This window comes from Mus caroli, chromosome 1 (genome assembly GCF_900094665.2).
Source record: "Mus caroli chromosome 1, CAROLI_EIJ_v1.1, whole genome shotgun sequence".
Lineage (NCBI taxonomy): Eukaryota > Metazoa > Chordata > Mammalia > Rodentia > Muridae > Mus > Mus caroli.
This window is the reverse complement of record NC_034570.1, coordinates 54,079,514-54,104,004: the sequence shown is the minus strand read 5'-3', so window position 1 is coordinate 54,104,004 and position 24,491 is coordinate 54,079,514. Positions and strand designations below refer to the sequence as shown.

The following is a 24,491-nucleotide window of genomic DNA, read 5'->3' as shown; positions in this document are numbered from 1 at the left end:
TTTCTTTAATCAAAACATTAAAAAATAAAAATAAAAAGCAGCCTTTCTCTGTTGCCAGATACACTCCAATTAGCAACAGCATCTATAGAGAGGCANATTTGGTTATGGTCCTAGGTCTAAGTAAGAAACACTGTAAACAAAAATGAAGGATCTGGTATAGGAAAAAAAATTGACATTCATACCATATTTAACCAAAGAAAGCAAAACTAATAGTTTTTTAAACACAACTGCCCACAAACCAGTGATAAGTAACAGACTTACCGTGTCAGAAGCAATAAACCTGAGGTTTATCACTGCAGGGAGGAAACTGCTTGAGGGTCAAGTATAACTAAGATGGGCCAGGAACCAGGGAACAGCACCCTTAGCCAAAAAATACATGCCACCCACTTTTACTGCAATGGAACAAAAATTTTTTAATTAAAAATTTAAATTAGGAACTGGGGAAATAAGCCAGCGACACAGCACTTGCTCAGCATGCATGAGGCCCTGGGTTTGATCCCCAGCACTGGAAAAAAACTGTATTTGCATTGAAACTACTCTAGCGCTGTACAGTTTCTACAGAATGTCCTAATTATGGAGTGTGGCTTGTCAACGTAATCATGCCCACTCTACTAAGAGTAGACCCATTTTTAAAACCAAGCCCCTGGGAATTAAGAGTTAAATAAAACAGCTAGGTGGTTCTACGGTTAATATATGTTAAGACTGCAATAAAGCTCATATGCTTAAAAATAGCCCTTTGGCCCTGGCAGTTTAGAGTTTTCTTTTTGGACATAGACCTTTTTTGTTTTTCTTCAGATCTCAGGAATGTTTGGTCACCATATAATTCATTTATTTGCAAATTCACAATCTTCTTCCAGCCAAACCTCAAACTAAAGTTCTACTTCTAGGAGCAGATGCTGACCTGAAACCTGTCCCTCTCTGTGTTACTTCAAGGATAGATGTAAAGGCACAGAGATGTCAATCTGCCAAACAAGTATAACAGAAAAGGGAAAAATCTATTACAGAGTAAACTCTATTTGTAAATCGAGAGATGAGATGGTATAAGATAAAGGAAAAAGAACATCAATTAACAGCATTCAAGTGGGGAAAACCCACAGGATTAAAAAGAAGACAAGCACGGTGTGGTGGCACAAGCCCTTAATCCCAGCACTTGGGAGGGGCATCTGAGTGCCAGGACAGCCTGGTCTACATAGCAAGTTCCAGGCCAGACAGGGCTACATAATAAAAGCCATCTCAAAAACAAACAAAACAAGAACCCTTGCTTTTAAATGTCTCCTTCTCCTTTCAGATCAACTCAACAGACTGCCAGCTGCCTTTCTTCTGTACTTCTGATATTGGTAAAATGGTAAAGTCGAAAGGCCTGACAAGGCGAAAAATCAAGGTACAAAAAAAACCCTAAACTGAGAAACAAAACCCAACCACCAACCAAAAAGCCTACACTCCAAAACCCAAGGCCTTTACTGACTAAGAAGCTATGCTTTACTAATTCCCAGGAAGTTAAGATTTGGGTAAAAAAAAGTACCAAAATGTATCAGTCTTCCAAACCAAAAACTGATGGATTTTACTTAGATGTCTGAATTTATCCAATTAACCTAAATATCCTTCCTTAAAATTAAGCAGAGCCCATTTTTAAACTGTCTAGGCATTCTAAGGTGACAAACAGCTTGCCAAGAAGATGTACTGCTACCTCTTGGTTTCTCATGATGGAATGACTGGACCAGTGGATGGAATTTGCCTTCAAAATTGTGGCCCTCTCATGCAGGGTTTGCCATCTACCTGTTGTACGCAGCAGCATAAGTTAGAATGTATTAAAACAATGTTTACCAACACTGATGGAATTCATTTCTAAAGACCAGCTCCTTAATTTTATTATCACACACCTAGAAATTAAATACTGTCATGTGATACTGGCAATGGTTATCAGATGAGCTCGAATCCAAAACTGTATAGACTTTCCAAAGGTACCTGTTTTCTAAGCCCTAAGCCTCTTCTCTTTCCCCCAGTGTGTGGAATGTTGGAGAAGAAACTAGCAAGATCTGTAAGTAGCGAGTCACAGCGCCAACACATGAAGAAAAAGTCAGTTCTCAAGATTCTGCAGCTCCCGATTGCTACTCAAAGATCACACTCCTGGTAAACTACTAACCCTGACCAAATCCACAACACAACACCACCACGGAAGCAGAGGGGGATCCATGCACAGCCTTCTCAGGGTCTCTTGGGGCTATATGATACAGTGATGATCAAAGTCAGACTGACAGCGGTGAGGAAGGGCAATCACGGGACACACAGCTCACAGAAGACCAGAGAGCTCCATACTCCTAGCTAACAATCCACACTTGAGAGTTTCTTTTGGCTCACTGACTTTTAAAGCAACCTGTCTTCACACTGACTGACCACACGATGAAGTGTGGACAGGAATAGTGCAGAAAACAGCAGTTTACAAATACTTCACTCAAATCACAAACTGTTGACATCAAAAAAACATAAATCACATAATGTACAAATATTGCTTTTTATCTTTTTATATATACTTGGTTCAATGCATTACCTATCGATTCTTACTTGGGAGAAGAACAGTCATGAGATTGACATTGCTGGGGAAATGTCAACAATCCCTTTGGTCCCAAAGCTGAAAACAGCCGAGAAAAGCAATATCTAGAAAAAGGAAACAAGAAACAGAGGCCACCAAAGGATCATTGGAACATCTTGTTTGTTACTTTCAGAAAATGTGACATTGGTATTATAAAATAGTCGTTTTCATATAAAAGATGATTTTCTTGCAGCATCAATCACATCTCCCTTCAGAAATCATGTTTGCAGGGATCCGGTTTTGTATTTTGTTTTTAAACAAGTCTAATTTGAAACAAATGAAAATGTGATTTTTGTTCCTCCAAAAGTAAAGAAGAGACCTTTCAGGTTTCAGCTAGTGCTTCAAGGCCAAGTAGGTGAAGCACGTCGGTGGCCTTCATGCGCAGGGCAGAACACTCAGAGGACCACTAGTTCTTCCAGGAGCTTTGCTGTCACACCACTGGAAAGCCAAAGCACTTCACAGCCAACCAGGAGGACATGATACCATCACAGTCACGTGATCTGCAGGGTTCTTAACTCCCAGCACCCATTGCTTGAGCTGAGCCCTATCCTTCAGCTTCCTCAATGGGTTCTGGTGGTGCATGGAGGGAGGCGGATGGCAGGACTGTACTGGTTCCTCGAGATACCCGCTCTTGCTCTGTGTTTGTAGACAGGGAGGCCATAGAGATAGGCTGGAGCAAAGTGGTGGTCATGCCAGTGGTGACGGTCAGGCTGTGACCAGAGCCCTTGAGGGTAAGATCTGGTGTAGGGAGAAGTGGTTTGAGGATACTCACGAGGCAGAAAGCAGAGCCACTTTTAGGAATGAAATTCACCTTGTTTTTGTCAGGACAGTAAAAGGCTGGAATCTCATGAAGTTGTTTTGGCCTGCATACAAAACAGACAACCCACTCTTGTTAAGTCACTCAATACTGGAAATAAACTTATCATTAGAAAAAATAAGTCAATGAAAGATATATAAGGACAACTGAATCTATGTCAGAAATGCCAACTGTCTGACTCAGTGTTGTCAGGCACTCCCTTCAAGGGCCCTGTCACTAAGCAGAGGTCAGGCTGACACCACTTCATTTAATAGGATCTAAGATAGCCAATAGGAATATGGATTTCCTAAAGCAAAAGAAAATCCACATGCACAGAGACAAATATGTTTCCAACATGATTTTTTATGAAGGGAGAAGACAAAACAATGGACTATATAAATCGCCTGGTTCTGTTTTTGCTAAATTCCACCCTACAGGACTAAGCCCTGACAAGCAAAGGATTTCTTTTCATGTATTCTTTACATGTTTGTTTTGGGTTTTGTTTTCTTTTTTGCTATGTTTTGTTTTGTTCAAGAAAGGTTCTTACTATTCAGCCTTGGCTGTCCTGAGCTTGCTATGTACCCCAGGCTGACTTTGAACTCTCTGAGATCCACCTGCCTCTGCCCCTACGGTACCCAGTTTAAACTAAAACATGCGCTTCCACATCCAGCTTTATCGAGTATAAGTAAACATTTCTATATCAATTATAGAGATTTTCAGAGAAATGAAAGGTAAATGTGAAAGCAAAATAATGGAAAACTTGTTGGGTTGCTTTAGTTTTTCTGTGATGGAGGGAATGGAAACCTGAGCAGACTTTGGCCAGCTCCAGTGTACTGAGCATGGTCTGGCAGGCCTTGCCTTTCTTTCTAGCCCATTTTCCTCCATTGAGAGTATATTCCTAAAGCTAGCCACCCAGGTCTTTCCCTTATTTGGCCACTTCCTCCTCTTGAAGCTGACTATCAAGGTGTAGCAAGCAAAAGCCTCCTCTGGCTCACTTAATTAATATGCTCAATTACAAAGAAATACCTCATCCTACTTTGGGGTTTCCCTTGAACTTGTGTAAACTGCTGTCCCCTCTCTATCCAGAGACAGTCCTTCTCCTCCAGGACAACCACCCCTTCTCCCTCGTTTTCTTCCTCTCTCCCTCGTCCTCTACCTTCTGTATCTTATTCTTTACTCTCTAAAATTGCTGAGAACTTGGTCTTGGGGTCCTGAGCTGATTCTTTTCCTTACAGAACCCACCCAGGAATTTTAACCACCAAGTTATAATTTAGTCTTCTAAGTTTTTTCCAAAGCAAACTTCTTCCCTGTTGCCAAAACCTTCCAAAATTATCCCAAAACATTTTTTGTTCTTAATGGTATTCCATGAAAATTTAAAAATTACAAATAACATAGGAATGTCACAAAATTAAAATAAAATCAAGGTGAGAAGACAACTTCGATGAAAAAAAACCCTGTTATCAGATGATAAAAATATTGTTTTCCTCTGCAAGATGGATATAGGTGATTGTTGCCAAGCTCAGAAGTTGAGTTCAACTCCTAGAATCCAAATGGCAGAGGAGAGCCAACTTCCCTAGCCGTCCTCTGGTCTCCACGCACTGCGGCACACTCACCCACGCACCTGCACGCTTGCACACTGTGTATATAGAATCAATCATTGGTCATTCACATCTCTCCCAAAGACAACTGAGTTTAGTAAAGATGTCAGTGTGCCCAGCTGCAGAAGATTCTAAGAACAAAGTTCAAACCCTCTACAAGCAGACATGACACTAAAGAGTTCTTGGGAGGGGAGGCTCTACAGACAAACCCATTTCAATATAATCAGTTTCCTTTATAATCTGATATGATTTATGAATTTAAAATGTTACTTAGACAAGGGAACCCATATCTTGACTGAAAGACTGTACCTAGCACAGGTGACCTGCAGGAGAGTCTGACAAACATGGTAAATAAGGTTTGTAAAGGTTTAGAGGCAACATGGGGGAGAGCTAACCTGTGATAGAGCCAAAAATCTGAAAAAAGGAAGGTCTCCTCAAACCTGTGAGCCAGCTTTAAAGGAGTAAATAGCGGACTTGGTGACGGGGCTCCAACAATATGTGTGTTCCTAACGATGCGGGGTACAGACTCCACTGACTGGCACTGAACACCCCAAAGACTGCAGTACAGCCAAAGAACAGAGGAAAACACAGCATTTATTTAAATCAATGGAAAGAACAGGTCAAGTACTGGCAGTATCTCTCACAAATGTTTCTGGGTGTTTTATGAAAAGAATCATACTCAATTTTTTCTAGACTCTCACTTATAAGAAAGTCAATGTTAACCTCTCTATAATAAAATAATGTTTAAATTTGAAGACAGGTTTATTAGAGATGTTAAATTTTTATACCTCCATCTAGATAAAGACTTTTTTTTTAACCTTGAACTTCTGATCTTTCTGCCTCCCAGTGAGTACTGGGATTACAGATGAGGCTTACCATGCCTGTCTTGCGGGGTGCGGAGACTTACACCCAGGGCTTCCTTCACACTTGGCAAGCATCCTACTAAGCTATATCCCTATCACAAAGGACTAGGTTTGTCATTAATTTATTTGCCTGATGTCACCCTATTTAAAATTATTTGACAGGGCTAGGGATATTTGTGCTGTGTCTAGTTTAAAAGAAATAAATGGCTTAAGATATATGGCTCCCAGAATGAAGCTTGCATTTCCAAACTACAAAAAGTAAAAAAAAAAAGAAGAAGAAGAAGAAGAAGAAGGAGGAGGAGGAGGAGGAGGAGGGGATTTGAAAGGGGAGGGGCAGTGCTGAGGAGCATTTTTTAAATGACAGAAATGTAAAAGCCATCATGGAAATGGTAATCAAAAATACACTGAGATTCTATTTGACTCTAGTCAGAATGCTCATTCTCAAGAAAACAAATAATGCTGACCAAGAGAGTAGACCCTGCATGACTACAGAGGAATGGTGAGGAAGTAAATTAATGTAGCCATAATCGATTATTGTGCTGTACTGCTTCTGGGTACATACATTACTGTCTAAGCATGATCTGAACAAAGATGACACCAGCAAGCATGCTTAAGTGCACAGGGAGACCATAAGACGTCTAGGCAATTAAGGAGGCTCAGAGCAGGAAAAATCACAGGGAAGAGCTCACAGACTGGTTATCTGACATCAAATGGTCAGCCTTGAAAGCATACATATAGACAGGTATATATTCACTGAGCAGGTTGTATTTAGGAATATATAAATTAAAGAAGAGATATATGGGAGTGTTTAGAGGGAGGGAAGGGGGAAGATGATATAATTATATTATCTCAAAAGTAAAATACAAAAATTTTTTTTTTTGGTTTTTTGTGACAGGGTTTCTCTGTATAGCCCTGGCTGTCCTGGAACTCACTTTGTAGACCAGGCTGGCCTCGAACTCAGAAATCCACCTGCCTCTGCCTCCCAAGTGCTGGGATTAAAGGCATGCGCCACCACCGCCCGGCTCAAAAATTTTTTTAAAAAGAACTCATGAAAATTCAGAAGCTAAAGATCCTTCCAAAGTGTCGTTCAAGAATCTCATGTATCACTGGATTATCAGGAGACACTGAGAGAACAATTGTTGCTACTTTTATAATAAGAATGACCAAGCAAGCAAACAAAACAACCCAAGTAACTGTTTGAACTGATATTGATCACCCCACCCCCAAGAATACAGTGTGATGGGCACAGTTACGACACCACAGAGTCCTGAGTGATCTCTCCAACTTAACAGAACACATGACAGACACTAATCCATATATCAAATATTAAAAATCCTCTTTAAAGAGAAACACAACCATCTGTATGCACTTAAACATATTCTAACTGCCAATAAATAAAATAAGAGGTCAACTCAAAGATGGTGCATTTAGGGGCTAGAGAGATGGCTCAGAGGTTAAGAAACTGCTCTTCCAGAGGTGCTGAGTTCAATTCCCAGCAACCACATGGTGGCTCACAACCATCTGTAATGGGATCTGATGCCCTCTTCTGGTGTGTCTGAAGACAGCCATAGTGTATTCACATACACTAGATAGATAGATAGATAGATAGATAGATAGATAGATAGATAGATCTTAAAAAAAAAAAAAAAAAGATGCTACATTTAGCCCAACTGAGTTTTTACAACGACCCCACTTTAAAAGAAAAGGTCTGTGATGGTCTGAGTAAGAATGGTTCCCCAGGCTCATATATTTGAATATGTAGTCGTCAAAGACTGGAACTCTGACAGTATTACAACGAATTAGGAGTTGTGGCCTGTTGGGACAGACACTGGGGGTGGGGGCTTTGAGATTTCAAAACCCCACACCCAGTTCAGTGTTTCTCTCTGTCTCTCTCTTGGTCTGTAGATCAGGATGTAGCTCTCAGCTACTGCTCTAGGTCTATGTGGGCCACCATACTCTACAATGATAATAGACTAAACATCTGGAACTGTAAGCCAGCCCCTCATTTAATGCTTTAGGTCATGGTGTCTCTTTACAGCAATGTAACTGTAACCAAGACAAGGTCTAAGCCAGTATTTTTCAAGTTGAGCATAAAGTCATCTAAGGAACTTGGTAAAGATTTGTAACTCATCCTATCTCCATACACTGATTCACTAGACCTGGAGTAGGTAGAAGCTACAATTTTGGTAAATTCCCAGGTGACTATGATGCAGAGGCCAACAACAAATCTGGAAAAGCTCTGGTCCTCAGCAGCCAGTTAAATTCATAGCCAATATGGTAAAAACAAAACAAACCAAAAAAACCCCTACAACAAGCTGCTAAAACAGGTTCCAAATGTTATATAGAAATAAATAGGTACCAACCGCCTGTGTTTTCTAGTGTAGAAGCTACACCCATTCAGAGACCACATGCTTTGTGCAGCAGGGTTACTCAGAACTTAAATCATCAACAGGAGGGTCCTTTGGACAGAAACCAAAGGAAGCATGTTTCAGCTCACTCCAAGATGTTCATGAAAAGATAAAGACAAACTAAATGAAATGGAAGATGGACTATCTCCATAGGTTATTTCAGGTTTCACAGTAAGAAAAACAACAAAAACAATACATGGTGTGTGGTGATGTACACCTTTAACTCCAGCATTGGGAGAGGCAGAGGCAGATGGATTTCTGTGAGTTCAAAGCCAGCAGGAGCTACACAGTGAGACCATGTCTCAAAAAAAAAGGGGGGGAGGGGGTAAGGATAAGGGATGGGAAGCAAAAAGGAGCCAGAGGCAAAGCTCAGTGGTAGACGGCTTGCCAGACATACTGAAGACCTGAGCTTGATCCCCAGTGCAACAAATACATCAAGAGTCGGGGTTGGAGGTGGAAGGGAGGTTCTTAGACTTGCTATCTAAGGTTAAGGTCTAAATACTATCATCATATCCCAATGTTCATCACTACTTTCCCCACCCTCATATATACTTATAATCCTGGAAGCCACCACTCGCAAAACGAGGAGACACTGTTAATGAAAACCCTACATTCTTTCTAAGCAAAGTTTGAGCTTTAAATCAGACACTAGAAACTGGAAAATAAGGAGTCAAATAACAAGAGCTGCTAGTTTAAAATTCTGCTTGTTGGGGGGCTGGGTGGCTAAGCCATTATGAATAATGGCTGTTGTTACCTATCAGTACCGATGTGCTGGTTCACAACTTTCTGAAACTCCAGCCCCATAGGATCCACTCTTTTCCTTCTGGCCTCTATGGGCACCTGACACCCAAGTGGTGCAGACATAACACTCATATACATAAAAAATAATTAATAAAAATAAGAAAAATTCTGCTTCTAGGAACTGGAAGAACAACCCATGGGTAGAGTGTTTATGTAGCATGTGTGAAGGAAGCCCTGGGGTCAATTCCCTTGGTACCACACAGACTAAATCTACCACTTCTTAAATTATCTTCTCAAAGTAGTATGGCTAAGCCTAAAGTGTACTGGAATTTTTGAAATATGAAATCATTGGAGACCAAAAAAAAGGGAGCAAAACCTGAGGATTATCAGGTCTTTGAAAAAAGAACCACTATGGGTAAATATGTGCTTCACCTTAAATAAACAGATGCTGCATCTCCTTTGACTACAGATGTGACAACAGCCACAGAATATGCTCTAGGAGGCTAGGCAGATGGCTTAACCAAGCCAGCAACCTGAGCTCGCCCTCAGGACCCACGGGTCAGAGAGAACTCCCACTCCCACAAATTATCCTTTGATCTCTGCAGAAACATATGCACATTCTCTCTCTCTCTCTCTCTCTCTCTCTCTCTCTCTCTCTCTCTCTCTCTCGCGCACACACACACACACATTTTTTAATTGGGACGGCTGAAGAAATGAGAATAATTGGATGTTAGTGGACATTAAGTATCATTCTGGAGTAAGATAATAATACATAGTTTGTTGGAATTCCAGGGCAAACACTGGAAAAACTAACAATTGTGAATCTGAGTGGGAGATATGCAAGTAATCAGTGCACTGCCCTTTCAAGTCATTTGAAAATTCTAATGTAAAAAGTGTGTTTATGTGGGGTACTTACGAGCATTCCTCAAAGACTTTGACCCTTTCACAGCCCTCTGGAGGTTCCCTTTTAAACATGTAACTGTTATTAGGTTTTGGTGAGGTTGCATATTTTGGCAAAGGAGAATTGTTTCCATTCTCTGTAAGAAATGACATTGGATTACTAAAAACACTATTATAAAATGCATCAAAACACTATAATCAATATTCTTGAACTTCTGCAGAGAAGTACTCAAAGACAGGCAGAGTGATTTCTTCACTAACACTCCAACAGCTAAGATATTGCTGGCTTAAAAAAAAAATTAAACTTGCATGTAAATGTAAAAATAAATTATCAGTTTTGTTTCTTTTCTACTTAGAAGTATCTACTGAGTCCTGGAGCACTGACTCCTCAGAGTGCACACACACCAATCTGGCTACCTTGTATCTATGTACGCCTCAAATACTCTCAGCATGTATTTTCCCAGCACATGTATCTGAAACAGTTCTTCACTGGCTGCTTGCTATTGACCCTTGGCCTGCCCTGTATCTCTGCCAGTGTCTTCTTGATGCTTCTCTGCTTGGTCTCTGCTTTAGGTCAAAGATGCTATACATATCAACACTTCCTTCTGACCACAAGCTTCCATAACCAACAAGAAATAAATTCTACTATTTTTCCAAAATTCTCTCTAAACTTACCTCAAAAGTTTCAAAACATTTTCCAAATGCACCCTATCAGAGGTAGGGACCATTTCATTACTCTGACAGTCAGGTCCAGTGTTGATGTACTCAGTTCATACTAGAGTAATTTAAATTTCTTTGTATGTTATGCAACTGTTCTAAAATTTTCAATCTGTCTCTAAACTATAAATTCCTTAACAAAAGTGGTGCTATGACCCTATTTTTTAATAAAAGAAATTCACAGAAGTCATCAGTCATTCCTTTCTAGAAATCAAAAGTACCAGTAAACAAAATTATGGAATTCATACAAAGAGGTAGAGCTGACAGGATGAGAAAACCAAGGGGAAATTTTTGACAGCTATTTTCAATCCAACCTAGAATCTAACAATTTTTTTATGCACTTACCCACTTATGCAAAGCAGCATTCTCAGCACTGACAATTATACACCCTAAATGCCAGTCAACTCACAAAACCTCTGGGGATGCTATAAATTATCCTCAGTAGAAGAGTCAGCAAGACTAAATTCTCTGAGTGCATCTGTGGGTATGTATGGACATCAACATGGATACCTGGGACCGAAGCTCAGGTCCTCGTGCTTGTATACTAGGCGTTTTACCCATTCAGTCATCTTCTTGGCCTCAAGATTTATTTTTATCTTCAATTGGGTGTCTATGGTGTGTGCGCTCACACCCAAGCATACATAGGTGGAGGCCAGAGGGTGTCAAATGCCCCCCCACCCCCACTGAGCACCACCTTCCTTTGAAAAGTGTTTTGAGACAGGATCTAGCTCTGCAGCCCTGACTGGCCTTGGATTCACAGATCAGCCTGCATCTGCAGTGCTGGGATTATCTTTTTCTTTTCTTTTCGGTTTTTCGAGACAGGGTTTCTCTGTGTAGCCCTGGCTATCCTGGAACTCACTTTGTAGACCAGGCTGGCCTTGAACTCAGAAATCCACCTGCCTCTGCCTCCTGAGTGCTGGGATTAAAGGCGTGTGCCACCATGCCCGGCTTTGGGATATCTTTTTAAATAGCTTTACTTATTATTAGAGTGTAGGTGTGCGTGCCACAGCACCCACATGAAAACAGAGGACACCTGTGTGGAGTTGGTTTTCTTTCAGTGTGACTCGGAGTTTGAACTTCAGTTGTCAGTCTTGCGTGGCAATAGCTTTTACTTGCCGAACTATCCTGCCTCATTTGAGATGGGATCTCTCACTGGACCTGAAGCTTGCCATGTTGGCGTGACTGGCAGGCAGGTGAGTCCCTCCAGTGCAGGGGCTATAGACACACCATACTCTGCTCTTCTGCATGGGTGGAGGTCACAAACACAGCAATCTGTGATTTACCATCAGCTCACATTTGATTGCTACATCTCTTCCATATACCTATGCATTGTTATTTCAGGGAAAGGGTCCTAACTAAGCCCTAAGTCAAAGTTCTGCTCTTGCCAGATTCAAATGCTGAGGTGCCTGGGAGAGGCAGCCAGTCAGAATGGCATGCAAGAGGTTTTCAATACACTTCTTCTGAACTGAGCTGGACAACTTACAGACAACTGTTACAGCATTGTTTTCAAGTACATATAAAAACTATGATTAAACAGTCAGCTATTGGATGGATCACAGGGCCCCCAATGGAGGAGCTAGGGAAAGTACCCAAGGAACTAAAGGGAACTGCAACCCTATAGGGGGAACAACATTATGAACTAACCAGTACCCCAGAGCTCTTGACTCTAGCTGCATATGTATCAAAAGATGGCCTAGTCGGCCATCAATGGAAAGAGAGGCCCATTGGACTTGCAAACTTTATATGCCCCAGTACAGGGGAACGCCAGGGCCAAAAAGTGGGAGTGGGTGGGTAGGGGAGTCGGGGGGAGAGTATGGGGAACTTTTGGGATAGCATTGGAAATGTAAATGAGGAAAATACCTAATAAAAATATTAAAAAAAAAAAACTATGATTAAGCTAACAGAATGTATTGCTCTGAAATAGGCCCATAAAAATAATCATATTTCTTTTCAAAGGTAAGATTTTATACTTAATTATTTGTAATATTTAGGCTAGTTCTTATTGTATCTCCAACCTTTAAAAATTTTGTTTTGAAAATTTATCACGTGTATGTGTGCGCCCATTTGTATGTGCACTGACATGTATGAAGAACCTGTAGAAACCAGAAGAGTCCCCTATAACTAGAATTATAGATGGATGTGAAGCACCTGATGTGGGTTGGTGCTGGGAACTGAATCATGGTCCTTTGCAATATTAACAAGTTCTCTTAACCACTGGACTACCTTCCAGCCCCACTACCCCCATCTTGACTTTGCTTTAAACACTCATTTAGATTTGAGATAAATCAAGTTAATCCTTGTTAGAAGTATCCTCAACAGCATTAAGTTGAAGGCTTCACATTTCATTAAGAATTATTAAGGCAATAAATTCCCAATGGGGAAAAAGATTGAAAACAAAGCACTTTTCAGGGAAATATTCAGTTAGTCCAGGGCTTCTCAGCCTGCGGACTCAGAACTTTTTGGCAAATCTGTATCTCCAAAAAATTTACATTATGATTAGCACTCAATTGTGAAGTAGATAATTTCATGGTTGGGCCTGACTACAACATGAGGAACTGTTTTATAGGGTTAGAGCGTTAGGAAAGTTGAGAACCACTGCATTAGTCACTCATAAGGTAGCTATATCCACCACAAATGCTGGAAAATAAAAAATACATATAAAAGCCTACACACCCACTTAACTCAAGCACCATCAGAGCCCCTTGGCAAAGCTGCGCTGTGCTCCAGTTATTCTGACCCGGTGCCCTCCCTCATTCCTCCAACACGTGGGATCCCAGGGAAAAGGAACAGGACAAAAGATCAAACAGGAGGTATGCCATTAGCTCTGGACGAAGCTCCGACCTACTGTACCTTTATCTCTGGGATCCGCAAGCAGGTCATCAGCTGAACAGGGACTCTCCTCACTGCCTTCATTAGAGATGGTGAGGAAGGATGTCGGGGACACAGACTGAGAGCGGCTGCTGTTGTTGCTTCCCTTGTCTGCACCCCCAGGGGTCTGTGTGTCAATGCTTCGTGTGCTGCTGCTTCTCTGTGCGAGGGGCGGAGGCGCACGATGACCATCTGGAATATCTTGTGGCTGTTACAAAATTTTAAAAATAGATGTTTATACCACTGATTCTGAAATTTACTAGCAGTATATCCAGTGTCCACATTCCTCTGTGGCCAGAAACTCACAAATCAAATTCTAAGCTTGGCATGGTGCCACAAATCTGTACTCCTAGCTTTGGGAGGCTGAAACAGGAGGATTCTGATTTCTAGAGGAGCTGGGCTACACTGCAAAACCCCATTTCAAAAACAAGCAAGCATCCATCCTTCTACCGTTACTGGGCCTTCCTGTTGCTCATTAGGGACACCCACACCTAACCTCAGTGAGCATCACTTTCTGGGAAGGATTTGTCTTCTCAGGGCAGGGCACACTGGAGGGTCAGGCACACTGGAGGGTCAACATCTGCTGACTAAATGTACTGCCCTGAATATCATGTACTGTTGTTTCTAAAAGTATACAAAGGATTATCACAGTATAGGAGAAGCTTGGTGGGCCACAGGTCCCTAAGAGAGCAAAGGTGCTTGCTAACCAGTGACACAGGAGGCCCTTCATTCCTGGGCCTTCCTGCCCATTCTTCTTCTAAGCTGTTTTTTTTTTTCAAAGAACCCTTCCTGTGAGTGAAAGGTTAATCACAGCAGATCTAAATAGAGGGTGAAATCAAGGAGACATTTATGAAAGCTTGTGTGGCTCACATAGCAGACAAGCCAGCTCCCTCTACAACTCTGACTGACTTAGCTTTAATTAGTCAGGGAAAGTATACTCCATTTTATAAAATGGAGAACAGGGATGGGAGAGCTGTATATTTTCAAAGCTAAACCAAGTTTTGTCTTTTGTTTGAGAAAGGATTTCAGTTATATAAGCCAGCCTTATCAAACTGGAGGAGATGTGGAATGACTGGGCGTACAGGCCAGCACCACACCCAGCTGCCTTCACCTCCAGGGAGAAAATCCCACACACCTGTAGAGGATTTCTCCAAACAAATCCCCTCAGCACTCAAGAACTAATGCTGAGATAAAAGTACTCTGGGCCACAAAGCTCATTTTTCATGCAGATGTCAGTCAAGTCAAACCAAGCAGCCTACAAAAGTGGGGGGCAGACACCCCTTAGAAACAATTTGCTGGTCTAACTGCCCCACCCTCCACAGAACTAACTCCAACTTGTTGCAGGGAGTTAAAGCAAAATGAGTATTGCTACAAATGAAAACCAGTTTCTGCTAGAGGACCTGAACTAAGGTTGGGCCCATTCATTCTGTGAAATGAAATTAAAATTCTTCAATCCCTTTCACGGTCAAAGGCTTTTATTTTTATTTATTTTAAAAAGTCAAATTTTCATTCTCTCACTAAGAAATGTAAATACAGCCAACTGAATGTGGCGTTTCAGAGCTCTGGAGCTCACAGCAAGCCTGCACTGAGGGTGGAGGCTACTTACAATCAGCTGCTCTTCCTTCTCCCCCGTCTCTTTAATTATGATCTCAATCTCCTGATTCAGCCCTTCCACACTGTTCCGGAACCGAGAACCAGACGACTTGGTGATGGGGCCAGCGGGAATGAGCGTGCTCTTTGGAGCAGGAGCCTTATGAGGTGAAGAGGGAGAAGAGAAGTTTTCAAGGTGGCATAGCCCAAACACAAATCCAAAGGACTTCAACAACTTGAGAGCAACCAAATCTGCATCTTAGGTTATATGAAATGTAGTTTAGAGCTCAAAGCCCGACAGTCAAGACCGACTCAGAAATGTACCAACAGCTGTCACAGACTAGAGGTCCTTAAGAGAACCCAGGAACAGCAACCTCAGATATGCTTTCACAAGGCCAGTGAGGTGGCTGAGCAAGGTGCCTGTCACCAAGCCTGACAATGGAGTTCAACAGACAGGATTCATATGGTAGAACCCACTGCATAACTGCAGAAAACTTTCCTGTAATATTCATTGTATGTATACCACTACATACATACTTAATATGTTCACCTCTGAAAACAAAAATATAAAATGTGTTTGTTTGGGTTTTTTTTGGAAATCCATCTTTGATTTTTCTCTTACCCAAAGTGTTTTCATTGTCACAGTATTACTTTTTTAAAGTGACAGATTAAATAATTATAGAATATTAATTGTCCTCCTAACAAGATGCTCAAAATAAAATACAAAGCAGGTCTTATGAGGGTATTGCTAATGGCAATGGTCTGGGATCTATGGCCACCTCATTCATTCACCTGCAAGAGGTGGCAAAGAAACAAAAGCTCACGCATCTGCAGGCACTGAGCTCCAGCTTTAAAACTCAATGGGTAACTCTACCGTCTGACTCAAACTTAGAATGAAGCTTTATCTCTTCTTTGACTTCTGCGCATCTTTAACATAAGCAAACAAGCAAAACAAAAACACAGCAAACACAGTACAAGTATCCTTGGGAAGAAACAGGAAATCTGTGAGAAAGAAGCCGAAGGGAATTTACTTTCAAGCAGCTCCTGGCTGTTGTGAGTGTACAGCTCTCACTCCTAAGGCAGGGCTCAGCATCCTACCTCCTGGGCAGGTAGCTTCCTTCACATGTACGGAACGGCTCAGTATTCTAATTCATGGTTTTGAAAGGGGGTAAGCACCCCTGGCCCTATTCTGCCCATAATGGACACACTGTTTCTTAACTAGTCTTTCCTAATTCTTTTTAAAAGTATGTCCTTATGATTCTTTTAAAAGATTTATTTATTTTATGTGAGTACACTGTCAATGTCTTCAGACACATCAGAAAAGGGCATCGGATCCCTTTTGGTTGTAAGCCACCATGTAGTTGCTGGGAATTGAACTCAGGACCTCTCCAGCCCTGTCTTTCCTAATTTTAACCCCTCTGTTCACACATCTTTTCACATACTCCCAAGCTTCTCCAATGTTATTTGTTTTTAATTTCTATTTTTTTAAAATGTGTTATTTTTTTCTTTTTTTTTTATGTGTATGTGTGTTTTGTCTGCATGTATGTGGTACACGTACATGCAGAGTCCACACAGGCCAGAAGAGGGCATCAGGAACTGGAGTTAACAGCTGAAAACTGCCATTTGGGTTCTGGGAGCTGAACCTAGTTCCTCTGGAAGATCAGCCAGTGCTGTTAACCACTGAGCCATGTCTCCAGCCCCCAAATATCTTACAGTTATGTCCGACAAGTGGGTTTGTGTTGTTTCTGGTATTGGGTTATGTCTTTTGGGGGGGGGGGAGACGGGGTAGGAGCATCAACCGCCAGGGTTAACTCAAGTAGGAGTAAAGTTCATGACACTCCTTCCTCAGCATCTTGAGTGCTAAGATTAGAAGCCTATGTCACCATCACTTTCATCTATAGATGGAAGACTTGTAGGTGACATTCTCTCATTGACAAGAACAGAGCCCACCTTCCTCACTTTTCTCACCAACCCCAGTAGTAACAGGGCTGGCAAGCAGCACATGCTACGTTTCTATTCATTCCTCTCTTCATTGCTTGCCTTCTCCACTCTCCTACCTCAACCCCAACCTCCCTCCCCGGCCCTCACTTCCTAATTCTTCAAAGAGATATTTATTTATTTGTGCATGTCTGTTTATGTGAGTGTGTGCCTGCAGATGCTCTTAACCACTGAGCCATGTCTCTAGCCCTGTCACTGAACTCGGGTCCTATTTGTAACTGCAATGAGGCAGGATGAAAGCTAGTCACTGGAGCTGGCTACCTACTGTTTGTCTTAGGATTCCTAAGGACTTCCACTAACTCCTAGAAAGTTTTTATCCACATTACTTCCCTAATTTCTTCCCAACAAATGTAAAGTTCCAACATAAGATCAAGCAAAAGTTGTTCGTTTTTTTTAAAAAAAAATTTAGTTTTATAATTTGTAAAATTAAGTGTATAGTCCACTGTGAGTGCAGACACCAGAATTCAGAGAGGTGTCATATCCTTTGGAGCTGGAGTTACAGGGAGTTATGAGTCACCTGATATGGATGTTAAGGAACTGAACTCGGATCCTCTGGAAGGACAGCAAGTGCTCTTAACCACTGAGCCATCCTTCCAGCCCCAAATAAAGTTGTAAAAGCTATAGGTACTTTAGGAACAAGGCAGGGGAAGAGCAAAGCTAATGCTGCTTTGCTTCTGAGGACTCATGGACGGTAAAACAAAGACTGGAGAGGAAACAACTGAAATGAGAGAGAGAAAGGAAACCAATGACTCACTCACTGGCCTGCAGTGAAGCACACAGACATTCTGAGATGCAATCAGCTTTCCTATGACCAATCATCTCATGTGCAATGAGGTGACAGAGGAACGTAACACAGAAGGCTAACAGCAATCTCAACACTCAAGACACAGACTAAACTTACTAGTTTGTTTAGATTAACAGTTCTAAACCAATTGTGTCCTCTTCCTCTTCCTGCTAATTTCTTCAAATTGTCATACAACAAAAACAAGGCCTTATGCTGGGTTTTCAGGCTTTCAAATACTCATTTGCTTTACAACTGCTAAATTACAGAAGCAGGGAAAAAGAGCCTGTAAGGGGAGGTAATGTGCCAAAGTATTTGCAAAATGCTGGCCTTTGGTTTTAGAAGCATGAGGACACATTAGTAAGCTTGTCTGTAAAGAAAGCAGAGAGTCTTCAGTTGCCATGGTAAGAAAGGCACACAGGGCCCTGGCAGGGGAGCAGCTGCCTCCCCAATTTGGATTTGCTGAGATTTCCTATCAGCAAAGCAGGGAAAGATGTTAAAAAGTGTACTGGCTAGTTTTGTGTCAACTTGACACAGCTGGACTTATCACAGATAAAGGAGCTTCAGTTGAGGAAATGCCTCCATGAGATCCAACTGTAAGGCATTTTCTCAATTAGTGATCAAGGGGGAAAGGCCCCTTGTGGGTGGGACCATCTCTGGGCTGGTAGTCTTGGTTCTATAAGAGAGCAGGCTGAGCAAGCCAGGGGAAGCAAGCCAGTAAAGAACATCCCTCCATGGCCTCTGTATCAGCTCCTGCTTCCTGACCTGCTTGAGTTCTAGTCCTGACTTCCTTGGTGATGAACAGCAGTATGGAAGTGTAAGCCAGATAAACCCTTTCCTCCCCAACTTGATCTTGGTCATGTTTGTGCAGGAATAGAAACCCTGACTAAGACAAAAAGATTTTCTTAATATCTCCTTAGTAGCAACTATTTATCAAAAATCTAATGTCTTAAACAAAGGAAAAAAGAAAAACAGAGAAGAAAGGAGTGAGAGCAAGTCATTCTCATAAGGCCCGTGCACCTCTCCTCTGAGTAAGGGGTTTTAACCAGCACTTTAACTTAACTATAACTTAACTAGCTGTCACCGGGAGGTTAAAACAAATGAACTCACCCAGCAACCTGGGAAGGACTTCTTAGTTAAACCTAATGTAACTATGTGGGAACTAAAGAAGCAGCCCTGGGGAAGAGGGGGATGGGAAAAGGCCCCGCCAGAGTTTTCCCTTTTCTCTGGTCTGTCAGGCGTGGGAGGGCTGCTAAGTACCTCCACTCATCCCTGGGTGGGCATTCCTCTATCCAACTCTTGAGGGGGTGGCCAGGGGTAACCCTACCTGGGGACCCCGGAGCTATTTTGCTAAGGCCAGCAGGGTTATAGGAGAGAGGGATGAGGGAAGAGGTTCCCAACACCTGAGAGAGTGCGCGCAGCCTTGATGAGCAGAGACTCTCTATGGTTTAAGAGCTTTATTATAGAAAGGCAGGGGGAAGGGGTAGGGGGAGAGAAGAAAAAGGGAGAGGGGGAGAGTGAGGGGTAAGAAACAAGAGAAACAAGAAAGTAAGAGAGCAAGGTGGGGCTGAACAGCCCTGTTTATGGTCTTCACTGTTGCTAGGTAACTGGGGAGTTTAGCCTGAAGGTCAAAAGCTTGGGCCATTTGCCTACGTGACTACTGACCATGCTTCTCCTGTGGGGGGCAGTAACTTAGGCAGGGGCCAGAGTTTCAGGAGCATAAGGGATCTACCATGTCATGAAGGTGAATTATCACCATTCTCGGGGTTCAGACCTCAGCTCAACTGGAGACCAGCCTGCAATTCTCCACATAACTACTGAAGATGAGGAATTAGTCCTTTATTTCACTCCTTATATAAACTACATTCTAAAAAACATCTGAAGAGAATAAAAATAATCTTTTATTTCAAGGTCTTTTACTTTAAGGAATTTTTTTTCTTTTCTTTTTTTTTTAATTCTGGCACCCCCCTCCTACTACACCCCTTTTAAGGAATTAAATAACGAGAATTTGTTTTCCTGGACCAAAAGTGGTTTCTGCAGTAATGTGAATTCTAAATATAAATCGGTATACACAAATGTAAGTAGGTTATCAGATTAGCTGAGAATTCCTCACATCTAAGAAAGTTTAAAATATTTCTCTTATCAGATCTGTACTTTGGAAAATATAAAATAAATGCTTACTGTTTTCCCAATCTCTCTCCTCAGAGTAAACATTTCAGTAAATTCTGGCCCACTAAAGCTTCTAATCAGACAGCACATGTCATTCTCTATATACCCACGTGACATTTGGAATGTGGTGGGTTGAATGAAAACAAGCCCCCAGCGTACATATATTTAAATGCTTGGACCTCCGTTGGTGGAACTGTTCGGAAAGAATCAGAATATCAGAAAACATGGCCAATAGTAACTTTGAACCTGTTTCTAGTTAGGGTGTTGCTGTGGCAGACTTTAGTACATACCTTTCATCCTTCAGGCTGGAATACAAGCATGCCTTTAGTACACACCTTTAATCCCAACAATGAAGGTAAGGTTAGTTTGTAGAAGGAAGCACCCATGTTTGAAAGTGATGACTAATTGAGCGGCATAAACTGATGAATCAGAGAAAGATTTGACAGAATGGGATATGCCTGACTCTCATGAGAAGAGAGATGAAAGGGAAGCTACTTAAGGGAGAGGCAGACAGCACAGGAGGAAGAGGGTACGGTACAGGAACATAGAGTTCTCGGAGAGCAGTGCAGTAGAGTTGAGAGGGAGAGTAGAGCAGCACAAGGAGACAGAGGCAGTTTTACCAGAACAATTGTACAGAGAGAACAAGCTAGACACAGGTGAAGGCAGAATGAGCCGGAGAAGGAGCCAGAAGATTAGAACAGATTTCCAGAGTTAGTATGAGGCCAAGCAGAGCAATTCAGGAGAAGCTGAGAGAAACCAGATTGAATCAGGCAGCTTGGAGAGGAGTTTTGAGTCAGAACAACTGAGTTAAATCAGCCAGCCAGAGCTCAGAGAAAATTAGGAAGGGGTGAGCTTATTCAGAATAAGTCTCAGAGACTGAAAACATTCTAGGCCTAGATTACATTGTAGGAAACTTAGAAGCTTCCAGAATTAGGCCAAGTTTAGCAGACTGAGGCAGCAAGCCTTGGAGATGACTACTATTATAGAAAAATAAAATTACTTTTACAGTGTCTACATCAACACCTAACATGAATGTCCGCTTCACAGCATGGGGATGAGAATGGGATCAGACGTATGAGTCTGAAGCATGGTAATGGTAAGGCTGTCTACCAGAAGTTAGACGAGTAGAGCCAAGAAAGTGAAATTCTGAAGGGTAAAAACCTACCTGGAATGGAGTGATACTAGGTATTTCAAACATAATCTAGGACAGGTCCCATGCCCAACACAAAAAGGCCTCTTGTGGGTTTGTTTTGTTGGGGGGGTGGGGTGGAGAATAGCTTATTTGTTTGAGAGAGAAAGAGAACATGAAATTGGGTGGATTGGAAGGCACTGGGAGGAGGGGAAAGAATATGATAAAAACATATCATGTGAAAAAATTTAAGAAGAGCTGGTTGAGGTATGTGTTTCATATTGGTTCATTTTGATGTGATTGAGAGAACTGGCCAATCTTGGAAGAGGCAGGTTCCTCAGCAAGGATCTAAGATGCCAAGCATCAAATACAAAAAGGAAAAAACTCTGCCTTGAGCTGAGAGTGGTGGCTAAGACCACTAATTCTACCACTCAAGAGGCCGAGCAAGGAGGAATGTGCCTATATTTGAGGTCATGCACAGTAATTTCTAGGCCAGACCATACTATATAGAATGAAACATTGTCTCAAAAACAAAAACAAAACAAAACAAAACAAAGAGGAAATAAAAACTTGCTTTGATAGACAATAAGGATGTTGAAAAAGTCTGTTCAGAAAAATAAAACCAAAGGCAGGTGAAAACTGTTCCTTGCAACAGCCATGACAGAAGCCACACAGTGAGGGTTCACTTGGTGATGTCCATGGTCTGTCACCATTATTGTCTTTCAATGGGTGATAAGCTATGTTCTTCCTCATCTGGCTCACCTCTTCAGTGCGCCTACATTACAGCTATCCTTGGTCACATATATCACAGCAGTACAGAGTTTCGTTTCTAACCCTAAAACATTGCACAGCAGCCCTGATGGACTGGCACACAGACTCCAGTGCAGCCAGCAATCCTCATTTCTCAGAAGAAATGTTTGGTTTTTTTCTAATCTCACTGTCTCTCCATCCTCAAACTACTGTGTCATTAGCCCAAAGAAATAAGGAGATCCTGGGAAGAACGTTTTTGCTTAAGGCTGTAATGGCAGCCAGAGAACAACTGTATGGTTTTTAACTCTCACCTTGGAAATCAGTTCTTGTGGTTGTGAAAGCTGGCGTTCTATTCTCTGACAAATATGAAATTGGCTGCTGCACTTCCTACCCAGACTCTAAAGGAATATTGTCCTAAAGCACCTGAGGACCTTATCGCTTCTGAAAACCGAGGACATGAAAACTTCACATCTAAGAAACTTACCAAGAGTCATTCTCCCCACCAACAGTGCTCCTTTAACTCCCAGGGACAGAACCACAAAAAATGAGCTTGTGAGGAAAACCATTCAGAACTTAATAAAAAAAAAAAATCTGTTAACTAGAGACTATAATTAACAACTGTCCTTTCACTGTTAAGAGATAATAACAACCTCAAATGTCAATTTATATACTTTTTCGTGTGTGTGTGTGTGTGTGTGTGGTATCCTACCCTGGAAGCCCCCAGCTTAATCCAGCATCACACCGTGGCCTGTTTCTTCTAATCAATTTCAGTTGTAGCTTTTGTAGGTCTTCTATTCATTTTGATTTGCATCCCACCTTCCCCAAAGTACTTTTTTATTTTTGACAATTTCATACATTTATATAATTTTAGCAGTTTCACCCCCCACCAACACCCCATTTTCTCCTCTCTCATCTACCCCTTTCCCTGCTAAAACCCTTCTACCCAACAAGCCCCTCCCTAAGCCCACACCTTCTTTTCTATGTGACCTATAGTAATTTGTTTTTTGCTTTAGCGTAAGTGACAGGTTATACACTTAAGCAAAAGCAACTTATCAGGTGGCTGCACCACTCAAGAAAATGCTACCTCTTCCTCCAACAACCATCAGTTGCCAATAGTCCCTCAGTGAGGTGTGGGGCTTTGCTTCATAGGCTCCTCCACCATTACATAATGAAATGTTGATGGGTCCAGCCTCATGTGGGCTTCATGCAGATAACCAGTGCAGTGAGTTCAGAAGCCCAGAATCTGTCATGTCCAGAGGTTATCTTCTAAGTAGACATTACCCTGATTCTTCTACTCTCTCCAGTCCCTTTTCCAGAATGTTCCTTGAGCCTTAGAGGCTCAAAGCTGTCTTGTTGAAGGCTGAGCTCTGCTAATCTCAGTGCACTGGCAGTTCTGGTCTGCATTAGTTGCTGCACACTGCAGTCAGAGGCTTCTCTGATGAAGAGGAGGCACAGCACAAATCTAAAATGTTGACCTTATATTAGGGTCCTGCTTCTACTTTAGTGTGTACTTTCAGATAGATAAATTTTTAAAATTGTACTTCAAAGACTAAAATGGCCCCAGTCTTTATTCATCTCTCCGTCATTACTGTATTTTGGCAGCCATCATCAGTTAGCAAAGTGTGAAAACACAGACTCATGCCAGAATGTCTAGGTGAGACACCAAGCCTGTCTCATATGATCTTTAAGATAACTGACCTCTCAGGGTCTCAACTTCCTATTAAGTGGGAGTTAATAATATTAAATTACAAAAGGGAAGATTAATTGCCAATAATGACACAAATCCCGAGGAGAATGCGTGTCATTTAGTAAGCAGTTCAACAGTTCAGCAGTTCCACTTCCTAAATGTCAGACAGTTACTTATCCTAAGCAGTTCAAAAGACTCCAACTATTACTACCTTCTCACCAGTGTTAGGTCTCTACAGTATTCCAGGTCAACTCTGACTGCTTACTCACAATTCTAACTCTGTAAATGATTCCTGGCTTGTATTATTTGTCCTCTACTACATTCATTCTAAGCCTACAGTGACCACTATAAAATGCATTTGGGATCATGAGTCTCATTTCCAACATTAAAAAAATAATGTTCTTTTGTACAACTAAGATGAAGACACAGTGTATTACAACTAGTCTGTCTGCTATTTATCTCCTAATCTTGTACTGCCACCCTACTGGGGCCATGACTTTATCTGTTGTTGGGCTAACTCCAACTATATTTCAGGGATCAACCAGATAACATTTTCTCTGAGAACTTTTCCTGGATGGCTCATCCTCAGTTCAAAGAGAAGTATCCCTGCACTGTGAACTCTTTCTATCAACATATTTGCTGTACATTATTAGAATTAACTAGTTACTTACATCCCTCAAAAATAAGATTTGATGGGGACATGAGATTATTTCTTTATTGCTACTTTTCCTCAATACCATCAGACGGTAAGTATTTAATAAACTATGAGATGTTTAGCCTTGATAATGTGCTTTTTTTTCCACTCAAGAGAGGACCTCCAGAAGCTGGAAAGAACCCAGATGCCCCTCAACAGAGGAATGGATACAGAAAATGTGGTACATTTACACAATGGAGTACTACTCAGCT

General features: G+C 41.6%; 1 protein-coding gene across 1 annotated transcript in view; it reads right to left on the bottom strand.

Moving 5' to 3' along the window:
- Nucleotides 1–6: 6 nt before the first annotated feature.
- The window catches only part of Fam117b (family with sequence similarity 117 member B), a 70,533-nt gene continuing 46,048 nt past the window's right edge, over nt 7–24,491 (bottom strand). Inside the window, exons 5-8 of the mRNA XM_021160544.2 lie at nt 15,088–15,231; nt 13,464–13,689; nt 9,913–10,033; nt 7–3,453 (exon numbers count right to left, since the gene is read on the bottom strand). Coding sequence (XP_021016203.1) covers nt 3,135–3,453; nt 9,913–10,033; nt 13,464–13,689; nt 15,088–15,231 — 810 coding nt within the window. The 3' untranslated portion in view covers nt 7–3,134. The remainder of the gene's footprint in view (nt 3,454–9,912; nt 10,034–13,463; nt 13,690–15,087; nt 15,232–24,491) is intronic.